At 45.1% G+C, this 13923-nt stretch overlaps 3 protein-coding genes across 3 annotated transcripts in view; 2 read left to right on the forward strand and 1 right to left on the reverse strand.

Moving 5' to 3' along the window:
- LOC308382364 (endonuclease domain-containing 1 protein) overlaps positions 1-1049 on the forward strand; it is a gene marked incomplete at both ends in the record, with an annotated part of 2554 nt that extends 1505 nt beyond the window's left edge. The window contains 2 exons of the mRNA XM_080860086.1: positions 1-94; positions 753-1049. The exon at positions 1-94 is cut by the window's left edge and continues 191 nt beyond it. Coding sequence (XP_080716212.1) covers positions 1-94; positions 753-1049 — 391 coding nt within the window. The remainder of the gene's footprint in view (positions 95-752) is intronic.
- A 453-nt stretch (positions 1050-1502) lies between these two features.
- ufsp1 (UFM1-specific peptidase 1) lies at positions 1503-3084 on the reverse strand. Its single transcript, XM_080859911.1, has one exon. It carries the CDS (start codon positions 2940-2942, stop codon positions 2199-2201), a length of 744 nt encoding a protein of 247 aa, XP_080716037.1. The 5' UTR covers positions 2943-3084; the 3' UTR covers positions 1503-2198.
- Positions 3085-3115: 31 nt separating this feature from the next.
- LOC308382365 (zona pellucida sperm-binding protein 3-like) lies at positions 3116-9244 on the forward strand (the record flags this gene model as incomplete). The annotated part of the gene is made up of 9 exons (XM_080860087.1): positions 3116-3158; positions 3766-3863; positions 4166-4293; positions 5135-5226; positions 5709-5886; positions 6239-6371; positions 6492-6583; positions 7416-7524; positions 9203-9244. 9 exons carry the CDS (start codon positions 3116-3118, stop codon positions 9242-9244), a joined length of 915 nt encoding a protein of 304 aa, XP_080716213.1.
- Positions 9245-13923: the final 4679 nt, after the last annotated feature.

Below are 13923 nucleotides of genomic sequence, written 5' to 3' on the forward strand. Positions count from 1 at the left end.
CGTGGTCCTGCAGATCCGAGAGTTCAGCACAGGCCCCTGGGCCAAGCACAAGGAAACCCTGCGTCGCCGTCTCAACAACTACTGCCGCGGCACGGTACGGTCGTTCCGCCTGACAGGGTTCACAGACAGCAGACAACTATTGGCTAGATCTGTGTAGGCACTCTAACGCACTTTTCATTCAAAAGAATCTCAAAGATAAAATTAATTATTATTATTATTATTATATCTGAATCAAATCCGGACATAATCCGACATGAAAGCTTACCAGCCCAGTCATCAGCTGCCTAAATGTTGACCACGATATGTCTCTGCCGCATTCAGCCACATGGCTTACATTAAATTAATTCCGAAGTGTGTTACATCAGCTATGTTTCCTGTGGTTGGGCCCTTCACTCAGCAAACCTGCTCAAATTACAGTCAGCAAGCTGCAAATGTTTCTGTTGAGTATCCGCGTTGTGGCCATCAAGTAGTTTGGTTTGGTGGGGTTTTGCGGTCTCATGTCAGGATATTATGATGATCGCTCTAATGGGTTAGCTCAAGCAAATACTCCCCCAGCCCTGTTCGAGTTGGGCTCTTCTCAAGGGAGTTTTTCCTTGCCATCGTCACCTATGTGCTTGCTCTATTAGGCTTCAGGTCTTGGGCTCTGTAATATAAACAAATAGCATCAGATTGAACTGTCATAACTGTTTATGAACTATCATAACTGTTTATAACTGTTTATAAACTATCATAACTGTTTATCTCATTTCAAGGCCTACATGATCACTGGGGTTACAACCTCAGGTCACATGATCCGTCGGGATAACCTGGACCGTGTGGCGGTCCCTGAGCGCCTGTGGACAGCCTACTGCTGCCCCGATTTCGACCGCAACGCCCCCTACATCGAGCGCTACAAGTTCCCCGCTTACGCGGCGTTCGGCCTCAACGATCGCGTCAACAACCATATGCAGGAGCTCACCATCAACGACCTGCAGAAGTTCCTAAAGAACCACATGGAGGTCGACAAGAACTTCCAGATCTTCTACAACGACTGTGTGCCAAACTCGTGATTGGTTTCACTGTTTAGTTAGTTCCAGTTCCTGCAAACAATTCTTATAAGGTGTACTAATAGAAAGATAAAAGTAAGATTAATCTAAGAGTAAGATACGACTAACAACATAAATTAAATGGTTTCCTAAAAAAAAAAAAAAGTTTAATGATAGTTTGATGCTAAATAATGTTAGCTAAATTGTGTTATTGAAATGGCTCAGAGTATTATGCAATTAAAAGGTTAATAACTTCCACACCCCTGGAGGAACCGCCATGGAGGAATTAAAGTCTACTACTGCATATCATACAGGCCCACTTTCCAACTCCTTGGTTGTAAATACTAAAGAATAGATATGTCTTACCCATTTATCTTACAACCTGCATATGACCTACTCAAGGCTTTCATGAGGTCCTAAATTCATTTCAAAATACAGTGACAAGTTGTGGCATAAGGAGAAGTGTGTTTTATTTCATTTAGTGCTTCAATGTGTTTTCACATGGATCGCTTGCTACTTCAAGATAATGTATTTAGATTTAAGTATTCTATTAAATAGAGTTCAGCATTCAAAGGAGCTTATCTTAATAAAATAAATACAAATACATTTTTAAAAACATGAATGCGTGCGCTGTGCTATAGCCTACTGTATCTGTTGTGGTCCTTCCAAGACCAGCTGAGCCAGATATTTGAGAAAGTGCATAACAAGACAACACTGCCCCTAGCATGACTCGGGCATATAGTTATTTAGCATGCTTACTGATGGAACATTATTCATTGACATTTGCACATTTTAACATTGCATCTTTCCATTTGGAATATAAATGTTGTGTAGAGCATTCATTTTTTTTTTTCACATTCCATTATCTCTGGTTTCAGCTGTCATTTTTTTTGTCATTATAAACAACAGTAAGGCCTTGGACTTTTTTTTGCCATTTCAAATATAGTCTACAGTGTTCGGTAATAAGTTTCACAGTCTTCGGTCTTTCATCACAAAGATGCTTATCGCTAAAGGACTTTGCCGAGTTAAATCCTAATTTGACCACAAGATGGAGACAATCTCAAACTGTCATCCGACGAACTTGAAACAGCACATGGGTAAGCAGGGGGGTGTCCAAAACGGTCCCAGAAGCCGACTCATTAAATAGTTCAAGGGTAGGCAACCCAAGCAAGCTCACTTTGACGCAGTCTGAGGAAGACAGAGGTTGTAAAATGAACTGCGATCCAGGGAGCTCACTCTTTTCCACGACACCCACCCCTTCGTCTGCACCGTCTCCCTGTCCAGCGGAGGTCCGTAGTAGTGGGGGTCCATAATCAGCAAGTAGCTCCCCTGTGTCCCGGTGCATACTCCCAAAATGCCTTTAGAAGAGTTGTCCCTGTCCCCACCCATCATAACAGGCGAGCCATGGGTGCTGAAGTGCTGGTGGAGGTCTTGTGCTGCCTCTTCCAGCTGCGGCCCCCCGCCTGGTACGTGGACGATACGACAAGCTACATCATAGAAATAGTCCAGAATCAAGGACGCCTCGATCGTACCGATCCACTCCCGGGACCCAGAGAAAGACGCAGATTTGTCAGTCATTGTGACCAGGGCTCGTTGAATAGCAGGCAGACTCGGCGGAGATCTACAACTCCCTTTGGGCGGGAGCCAGCTCCGGGAGAGCCAGGAGCACAGCGTCTGCACAGTGCGGTAGCCGCAACCCCATCCGCGGTCGTCGTGTCCATCGCAGCCGTAGTGGAAATAGAAGCACTCGCCGGACGCCAACGAGCACTTGGCACTGTCACCTGAGAGAGGATCAGGCAAGCCAACGTGGACGTTCATTAGTAATGTCTCGGGCCAGCTTTTGAGGTTATCTGAAGCCCGGTGTTCGCCTGGTAGTTTAGTTCCCCAGTCGATATCATCTCGTTCGCTTGGCTCCATGTCACACACTCTGCTCACAACAATATGAATGTGACAGTGCCCTGTGAATCTGTGGAAAGGGCTATGCCTTCAGAAATATTACAACTACCTAAGATATGCTGCACAACATCATTTTTTTTGCAACGCATAGCCTTGCTGTCAGACGTTGGACGTTGTTGTCCTGATGTCCGTCAATGTATTCATTCCCCGAGTGCGAGTACAACGCAGAGCTGAAGGGTTCCCCCCTAGCTCACAGTTCAAATTAGGCTTTGAAACTGAAGTGCAAAAATGTATCAGTATTTTTATAAAATATTTGATAAAAATCATAGCCCTCAATAAATAGGACGCAGAGTATGCGACATTTAACATTCAATAAATAAGCAAAACACGTTATTTGATGCAGTTTTGACGTGTCCAGGAACATCCTTTAGCAAATCACATTTGGCCTTGTAGATCTAGCCTACACAATTATTTTAGACATGCTCCCCCACGACTACGGATTAAACTAGATTTAGTAATCCATAGTTGAAAGAAATGCATCTTATTTTTCTGATTATTTCCGATATCTTTACCTTTCCGTTTACTGAAGGTGTTACCTCTAATACTAAAAATAATGCTTTGTTTGTAAATGGCCTACCTCTTGGGGTCCCTCCAACGACGGCCTCGTTAATCTACAACCACGACCAACAATACTCTGCTTGGAAAACGGCCAGCACTGTAGACGGTTTAAGTAAAACGGGATTGGCAGTAGACTGTGGAGAGAAGAATTGGAGGATTACTCTGAAGAGGGACTTTTTCGGTAGAGGTGTTCGCTTTTCTCCCAACTTCATCCGACTCGGTGAAGACCCGGAGGCTCATGGTGCATGTGCTCCTCAGACCGATCTCTTGTCCACCGAGATGGTGCTGTCCGCTGGTTTACAAGACTGTGGAAGCAAGTCTGAAGTAAGTGCCCTGAACTGTGGTGAGAGATGATTTAATGTAATGGCCTAAAACCGGCTGCCCCATTTTGTCTTTTAAAGGCAATAGCAGAGACGTCCACACCAGCTTTCATCCCTTTAACTAGTGTTAGTATTAATAAAACACACACACACACACACACACACACACACACACACACACACACACACACACACACACACACACACACAACCACACAGTGTGAATGGAATGGAGAATGAGATCTTAATATGTCAGATGATAGGCTTTCGGACATCATTTTTTTTTTTTTTTTTTTACATGTTTAGGTGAATGGAGACTGGCTAATCTACTCCAATAAGCTAGTGTTCACCCCTGCACCAGTCCAAACCCGGAGTGGCAGTCTGATCTACAGAGGGATGTCCACGGTCGTGTCCATTGAGTGCCATTACAAAACGTAGGCTTGCCCTCCACTTTAGGTGTTTTCCTTGCATGTCTCTGTTTCTGATGGTTCTGATGGTCTTTCTCTGGCTGTTGTTGTGTTGCGATTACTGACAAACACACAAATAAAAACACTGTCTTACCAAATGAATGCAGGCCTTATACAGTGTGCATTTGAGTAAGTAACAAGTGGCAGCCCAAAGGGCATCCTGTTCACTGCTCGTATCCAGTCAGCCTTAAACTATGCAACAATTTGACATTTTTTGAGATATGGTTTTATAGGCAACTAGGATTGATACCATCCTCAAATTCATTTTGATAGCATATGGTCATGTGAAGGACAGATAAACATCTGTCTTCCCCACTAGCCATCCAAGATATGCCCTATGAAGTTCTGTGTAACGGGCTGGAACACCCTGCAAAAATGGGAGAAAAGCTTTTACACACATGACATTGCAAGTTTTACTGCCAAAAGACACCAGATAGTGTGTTGGCAAGCTTCTATCAGTGTGAACTGGGCTGTTGGTGGTGTTTGCAAGGTTTTTTGAGTGCCTTTTAGGTAGTTAGCTTACTAGTTTTGGAACAGATTTCTGTATGGCTGCTTTAACGTTTTATATATTTAGTTAAGCTGTTTAGCTTTTTCAATGAGATACCTCCAGTCTAAAGTGACATGCAGCACAAGTAAAGCATGCATGCAATCCTCTCAAGATTGACATAAGCTGGCAAGCATAACAAACTGTCTACTGAAGTCTCACACCTGTGCCTTTGATGGGGCTATCACACACACACACACACACACACACACACACACACACACACACACACACACACACACACACACACAGGAGACTAACAGCGAGCGGAGAGCCCTTGACCCCCACCTGGCTACCGATGACCTCCACCATCCAGGCAGCGGGGCTGCTGAACTTCTCTCTGAAGGTCATGGGGGGTGAGTGCATGCTAATAACAATAACAATAACAATAAGCACATCTTCTCTGAAGGTCATGGGGGGTGAGTGCATGCTAATAACAATAAACACAACTTCTCTGAAGGTCATGGGGGGTGAGTGCATGCTAATATCAATACAAATCAACACAAGCAAAGGGGTGTCCAGTGGACAACTCTAGTGCACACTACGACGTACACATTAACACACATTTGTTTCTCCATCATTACTTCTTGCTGTAATAAGACAACTCCGACATGTGGACAGCTGTGAATCTGGTGGTTTGTGATGATCATGCAGCCCAATGTCCTCTACTTGGACCCATAGTTGGAACGAACTGTGACTCAGGGTCCAACTCCTCTCTACTAACAAACGCTAATAAGTAAACATCACATCCCATGTGATATATATACGATATGAGTCACTTGTTCCTAATATAACCTCCTGTGCTCGTTCCACATCCCTGATCGATCGGTTGGTCCAGTTGGCTGGAGGTCTGTGCGCAGTACCACTGTATTCCTGCAGGGGGAGCCAGTGTTCCTGGAGGCGGTGGTGTATGCTCCTCTGCACCCTCCTCTGCGTGTGTATGTGGATTACTGCGTGGCCACGCTGAACCCTGAACCCCTCTCCAAACCAAGCTACGAGTTCATTGTGAATCAGGGGTTAGTATGCAACAGTAGTTTACTGTCTGTGCTGCAGGGGGGGGGACAGACAGACAGACAAATACACACACACACACACACACACACACACACACACTCACACACACACACACACAGCAGAAAGATGAATGCTGAATTTGATGACTTTGCTGTACGAGTGATCTTTTCAGGTGTTCTCAAAACCGTGTTCCTGTCCAAAGAGAAAGTTAAGCTGTGTATCAAATAACTAAAAACTCTAGAGCATAGAGTAAGCTTGAACTGTGGTGTGTGTGTGTGTGTGTGTGTGTGTGTGTGTGTGTGTGTGTGTGTGTGTGTGTGTGTGTGTGTTTTCATTCTTGTGTCTACATCACAGGTGTCTGATTGACAGCCTGATGCCCCTCTCCTCCTCCCAGTTTGCCCCAAGACCTCGAGAGAACAGCCTCCGCTTTAGCGTCCAGGCCTTCCACTTCACCAGGGACCCTCAGGACCAGGGACCTCAGGACCAGGTGTGTGTGTGTGTGTGTGTGTGTGTGTGTGTGTGCGTGTGCGTGCGCGTTAAATTAACTCTTTGGAAAGGGAGGTAAAGACGCAGGGTCGGTTTAAAACCCCCGTCCTCTCGCCACCAGGTCTTCATCAACTGCCACCTGAGAGCCGTCCCCCAGCAGGTCACCCCCGGCAACCTGAACAAGGGCTGCTCCTTCCACTGGGGGTCCTTCAGGTCAGAGAGTCCACTCACAGTACACACTAACAATCTGCAGGAATGATATAAACAGCATAAATACTACTTAAATGCTTAAATGTACTGTACTGTTATTGTACTGTATACTTGCTATTGCGTTTCTTAATAGATTTAACGGATTAAAGTTGAAAATACGCTTTCTTTGAATGTGGAAACAGTAAAGCAGGAATAGGTTTTCTAGGATTGTGCTGAGAGCATTTTCCCAGAAAAGGGAAAGGGGGATATGTGGATATATGATGAGAGGTTGGAGGATAAGATAATCTGTCTAAGGACTCTGAGCTGTACAGGACCCCAGGGAGTTGTTTACAGTCTCCTGCTTTATGTAGGACCTGGTTTCTGTGCTCTCACCTGTGTTCATGGTCTTTATGTAGGACCTGGTTTCTGTGCTCTGACCTGAGTTCATGGTCTTTATGTAGGACCTGGTTTCTGTGCTCTGACCTGAGTTCATGGTCTTTATGTAGGACCTGGTTTCTTTGCTCTGACCTGTGTTCATGGTTTTATGTAGGACCTGGTTTCTGTGCTCTGACCTGTGTTCATGGTTTTATGTAGGACCTGGTTTCTGTGCTCTGACCTGAGTCCATGGTCTTTGTGCCTTCTAATGTTAGGACCTGGTTTCTGTGCTCTGACCTGAGTTCATGGTCTTTGTGCGTTCTTATGTTAGGACCTGGTTTCTGTGCTCTGACCTGAGTCCATGGTCTTTGTGCATTCTAATGTTAGGACCTGGTTTCTGTGTTCATGGTCTTTGTGCATTCTAATGTTAGGACCTGGTTTCTGTGTTCTCACCTGTGTTCATGGTCTTTGTGCATGGCAGCTGGCGTTCAGTGGATGGGGATGACGCAGTGTGCTCCTGCTGTGCAGCGGGAGACTGCCACAGTCACAGAAAAGACAGGATGGGAATGTCGGGCACGGCTAAGACACCTGTAGCTCTCCCAACAACAGGTTTGCATTAGCATTAGCATCATTAGCATTACATAATAAAAGCCCCCTTCTGTTTGCAGGTTTGCCTCGCATTAGCATTACATAATAAAAGCCCCCTTCTGTTTGCATATGTGTGTGATTCAAACAAAGCATCTGACTAATTAAATATTTACATAGTGTATGTGCATATTGAATTAGGCTGACAAATAAACATGTCTACCCGATTTGTCTACTCCACGTTCACTATTTTGTTTTAACACAGAGATTGAGACATATTGGATCAGGAAGTATTAGTTCTCTTTATACGTTAAATCATCATGATCAATAAACGTATCAACTCTTGTGTGTTTTATGCAGAAGAGAAGACCAACACTGGTGTGGGGCCACTCCATTTCACGCCTGCCATAACTCAATGGAAGGGTGAATTTTCCCTCATTGGTGAGCCAGGATCTGTCCAATAAACTTGAGACAAAATGTCCTGTTGTTCTCTTTGATCTGGAACTATTTTTTTTGTGATCAATGTTTTTATTGCCACCATTTATGCAGTCAAGACATTCATGCAGTTACAACATGCAAGACATGAACTGAATCCCCTTCCCCCCACCCCCCACAGCCCACAGGATAAACAACTACAATCCCCCCCCCCCCCCCCCCCCCACCCCCCTGCGGTCTCATGAAAAAAAAAAAGAATTTTAATAGAAAACAAATTTGATCTGGAACTATGAGGTGGCGACTGCTGCACTGATTTGTTACATGAAACTCGAACATAGGAACACACACACACACACACACAGTAGCACTGATTTGTTACATGAAACTGGAACATAGGAACATTTTGTGTATACAGTAGCGCTTTTAGTTGTTTTTTTTTCAAAAATATTGTGATGTCTAGGTATGAAGAATACAAGAAGCAATGACAACAAGGTTTATCATAGTGTATATTTCATTTGTAGGTTGTCATTTAGTGATAGTGATATTAACCTAGTAATATACTGTAGTAATCTAGCTATGTTCTCATAATACTTTTAATTGACAGAAGAACAAGAGGTAAGAGGGGATTTTGGGTATTCGGTGCACAAATATATTCTCAGAAATGACTACTATTACAATTTCTGCACATTAAAGGCTCTCCCTGTTGGTGGCTTTATGTAAAGCAAGGACCTGTTACCTCTCACCTCAAACTCAGGTATCTTAGAAGGTACTAAGAGAGTATTGGAAACAAGCTTGATATAATTATTATAACCTTTATTTAACCAGGAGAAACCCATTGAGATTAAGAATCTATTTGTCAAGGGAGACCTGGCCAAGACAGGCAGCAGCATACATACAAACATAGTTACAGACAAACACAAAAGGAGACTAAATGTAGGGGTTAGTGTCGTAGCCAGGTACATCTTAAAGAATCTGTCTCTAGTTCTTTCATTTTTAATTTAAAAGCATTAATTGTAGTACTACATTGCATTAATTGTTGTAATACATTGCAAACTTGGCTGAGCAAAATTGATGGCTAGAATGAGCACTAAAATATCCTCATGAAAAAGATTAGGTCCCATTGTCATAATAAACAAAACAAAGTGGATAAAAATAAACAGGGACGATGATAAACATGTCTGGCCTGGGCTTCGACTGCATGCTGCCGGCCGTCTCTTATAAATGCCATAATCTCTTTTCCCATCTCAGGAAAGGACCAGTGGTACTTTGCACGTGCTCTACGATGGCTAGCAAGGTGGCTGCATATTCACACATTCAGAGAAGAGTGAGTGTGTGTGTGTGTGTGTGTGCCAGAGAGAGAGAGAAAGACAGAGAGAGAAAGTTAAAGAAAAAGTGTATGTGCACAGTTCTCATATACCTAAAAATAAGTCTGTGTGTGTGCGCGCATGCATGAGAGAGAGAGAGGGGAGGTGGAGAGGGGTAGAGATAATGGTTGGTGTGTGTGTCTTTGTGTGTGTATGTGCATACATTCTGATTCCCAACAGACCAGTCTAAACATACACCACTCATGCCCTTCCACGAGTTTGCATTGCTGTGTAAACATCTGAATCTGACTCATTCACAAAAGTACCTCGGAAGTGATGCACTTCTAGGTTTGTACAGCTGTCGGATGGTCATGTCACACACCAAACAGCACCAGTCTCCCTGTCTGTTTGTTTGTCTCATGGGTCACACTGTGGTAAGGTTCAGAGAGTAGTCCTTTATGTGATGAAGGTCTTTATGGATGGGACACAGCTGATGACCATTTTGTGAAGTGATGACATCTGTGAATATATTCAGCTCTATAGTTTGTCTTTGTGTGCTGTTAGCGATATTAGCATTTAACCTCCAGCAGATGTGAATAGGGTGATCTTTTATGGTGTCCAGGAGAGTCCTACAAACCTAATTTATAGAAAGTCGGTTTTAAACAACAAGCCACAGCGCTAAAAGTATAGTTCACTGCCCCTTCGCTGTTGCTAAGCCTCCGCATTGGGTGATGCTCTTTTGGACATTCCATCTTCAGACACCCTCTGTCCTATATCTATGATGGGATGGCCTTATAAAGTTCAAAACAGTTCAGCTAATTTCAGGTGGCATGTCCAGCACGCGCTGGTGATCAGTGCATAGAAAGGATACCGAGGTCATGTATGTAGTAATTCTAATATGTAGGCACTCTGAGATTCCTGTGAATGAAAAGTGCGTTAAAAATAAAATGAATTATTATTATTATTATTATGTCTAAGTGCAAATCCAGGCACCAGCAACAGCAATATGATAGACTTGCCGGAGACTAAGAGGTATATAAACATTGATAAACATGTAAGTAAAAGACCTAACAATGATTCTGGAGTCCAGACAGGGAGAGAAGAAGATTCTAGAAGGCACTCCAGAATCAATGCTGGTGTTTACATCGAGAAATGGCTGTCTTCAGTCTATTAAAGTCCCCATGCTTGTTAAAGAGCATACTGGTATTTATAGAGCCAGGGGGTGTTGGGAAGTGGGGGAGGGGGGTGGAAAGAAGTTGAGAGGGTCTTCCTAAAACAATCGGAGCGGGGGAGTGGAGACAGTGCTGTGGGGCGTCTGCCAGAAGCACTCTAGCTTGCCTCGGTTGGCCTCCGCTCCGGGCTGCTTATCTCCACGGCGAACACGAGTCTCACCCCGCCACCACCATTCCCATGACAGCGGCGGCCACTGCGACCTAACAATGCCTCAGGGGTGAGGCCAGGGCAGGACAGGGGCTGCATGCAGTTCTGTGTGTTGTGTGTGTGTTTCTGTGTCTGTGTGTGTGTGTGTGTGTGTGTGTGTGTGTGTGTGTGTGTGTGTGTGTGTGTGTGTGTGTGTGTATGTGTGTGTGTGTGTGAGAGAGGGAGAGGAAATTGAAAGGAGAGGGAATAAGAAGAGTGAGAGAAAGGCAGACTGAGAAGGTTAGGAGGGTGTGAGAGACAGGGAGGGAGAGAGAGAGAGAAGGAGGGGGTACGAGTACTTCTCTCAGGTACTCAGAGAAGAAGAGAGTGAGAAGGTTAGGAGGGTGTGAGAGAGAGGGAGGGAGAGAGAGAGAGAGAGAGAGAGAGAAGGAGGGGGTACGAGTACTTCTCTCAGGTACTCAGAGAAGAAGAGAGTGAGAAGGTTAGGAGGGTGTGAGAGAGAGGGAGGGAGAGAGAGGAGGAGGTTTGTAGGGACAGAGGAGGAGAGAATTTGAAAGGGCAGCAGTACCCTCCATGACTGTGCATTCTGACAGAGCCCTCCCCTCCTGTCCACTTGATGAACTGGGTCACATAGTTCACCTCGGGTATGTTGAGGCTGTCGGTCTCCCCAGCGTCGACATCAGCCTCTGGGTCTGGGTCTTCCCCTCAGTAGTGGTGGTGTGACTGGCCCTTCTATTGTCTCCATGCTAACTGCAAACAAAATTCTAGAATTCAGTTTTAGCGCATGAATGCACATTCCACGAAGCATTCCTTCAAGATTCCACCAGGAGGAAGAAGCATCTGAAGTCAACATGGGGACATTTCCATGTCATTGGGTCAAACGGGTCATGGAGTGGATGGCATGCAGACCCTGACAAATGTGTAATGTCATTTCACTTCATGTGTAGTCACAGGAAAGGTTATATTGTGTTCTTTTAGGCTCTTTTCATGACTGATAGATCAGTGATTCAGTCATTTTGATTAAGAATCGATTTAATTAATAGAGAATGATTGAAAATGGATGAAAGATTATGACTGTGGTTATGTTTCTTCAGTCACAGCTCGGATGGTGTCTGAGATTGAGATGGATCCATGCCAAACCATTTGGGGGGGAAACATGGATAGGCAGGGCTGGGTCGGGTGGGGGTGGGGGGGGTGTTCGCAGTTCCATGGCGGAGTGGGTTGGAGATTCCCACTTACAGACCCCCGCGCTTCTCAGGAACAATTAAGGTCTGACGAGCCATGGCCGCTCGCCCCCCCCCCCAGCGTGAGTGTCTCCTATTCTTTCATGTGAGCTTCCTGTCTTGTGGCGCGCCAGGAGACCTGCCGCACGCCGACATCCTGCCAGCACCAGGAAGGTGGATCCGTGCACTTTCACTCAAACTGTTTACTATGCTAGGAGTTCACTCTCTCTCTCTCTCTCTCTCTCTCTCTCTCTCTCTCTCTCTCTCTCTCTCACTCACTCACTCACTCGCTCTCCCTCTCTCTCTCTCACTCACTCACTCACTCACTCACTCACTCACTCTCTCTCTCTCTCTCTCTCACTCACTCACTCACTCACTCACTCACTCACTCACTCACTCACTCTCTCTCACTCACTCACTCACTCACTCACTCACTCACTCACTCACTCACTCACTCTCTCTCACTCACTCACTCACTCACTCACTCTCTCTCTATCTATCCATTTCTCTCTCTCTCTCTCTCCTGCCCTCCCTCTCTCTCTCTCTCTCTCTCACTCACTCACTCCTTCCCTCCCTCTCTCTCTCTCTATCCATTTCTCTCTCTCTCTCCTGCCCTGCCTCTCTCTCTCTCTCTATCGCTCGCTTTCCTTTACTGTATGTTGCTCTTTTGCTCTCTCTTTCTCTGTCTGTTGATCCTCTCACTATCTGTCTATGGCTGTATCTCTGTTCAATATCTCTGTTCAATCTCTTTCTCTCTCTGCAGTCTTTGTTGATCAATTAAAAAAGAGGTGGGTGGGATTGGCGTAGGCGTAGGGTGTCCTCAACACCACCACCACTCCCCCCCCCCCCCTAGCTCACACACACACACACACACACACACACACACACACACACACACACACACACACACACACACACACACACACACACACACACACACACACACACACACAAGCACACACACACTTTTTTCAAATCATTCATTGAGTCCGCGTCCCAGCCTTTGGAGTCACTATGCCGAGACACTGCTCACCCCCCACCCCAGCCCCCTACCCCTGTGCATGCTCCCCAGCACGTACCTGGCCTCTCCTCTTACTCTTGGTTTGGCTCAGGCGTATGCAAACAGCCAGGGCCTTGAGCAAACAGGACAACAGTTCTGCAATCCCATTAACTACATGGGACACTGGAAAGTGTGTTTTTAATTTATGATATTTGTTAATCTATTTATTAATTGTTATGTATTATTATTTAGCTGTGGAAGAAGTCTGTTGCTGCCCCTTACTGTCTCGTTGTCTTTGTGGCAATGACAATAAAGTACTTTGAACTTTGAACCTTGAACTTTGAAGACTGAGGGGTCTATACCAGAGCTGGGAGTGCACAACCGTGTAGCCCTACACGGGGCTAGAACAGGCAAGTTTCGGTATGTACAACCGAACCAGTTCTATGTGGAAAACCCTCCCGGGTTCTGTAAAGTAAGGGGTAAAAGGTTTTCGTCTTAAACCAGAAGGTTGAAGGTTCTATTTCGGGAATACTTAGCAGAACCTTTCAATCACTATTTTGCACTTCTTCTGGTTTACAGTTCAGATTGTGTCATAACTACCTACTGGGGGGGGGTGGGTGGTTCCCTTGTCTTTTAACACCCCATGCATGTGTGCCTTACACAGCTGTGAGGGACATCCAAACCAAGATACTTGAACATGGTTATCTGCAGATAAACCCTCTATAAACCAAAGCGCATGGTAAGTAAATGGAATGGTCAAACACTGAAATGTCATTGCAGGAAAACAAAGGTGCCAAACGGATTTGAACTTTGAGGATAATATTTACCCACACATGGAGTACGATTGGCTGCCCCCTATATTTAACGTACACGTATCAGTAGTACACACTCCAGGAACAGTCTCTCTCTCTCTCTCGCTCTCTCTCTATCTCTGTTTGTGTGTCTGGGCCGCGCAGAGGCATGTAAAGTCTGTCGACCTATGGTATTCCAAACACATGATGTCAGTTCACATGTGTTTAAGCTGTCAAGCGGCGGCCTGCTGGTGATTCTCGGTATTTCTGT

The sequence above is a fragment of the Sprattus sprattus genome (assembly GCF_963457725.1).
Source record: "Sprattus sprattus genome assembly, chromosome: 21".
NCBI lineage: Eukaryota > Metazoa > Chordata > Actinopteri > Clupeiformes > Clupeidae > Sprattus > Sprattus sprattus.

Bases quoted from the DNA above. Each gene is read 5' to 3' on its own strand.
- ufsp1 (XM_080859911.1), bottom strand. From the start codon at position 2,942: ATGGAGCCAAGCGAACGAGATGATATCGACTGGGGAACTAAACTACCA.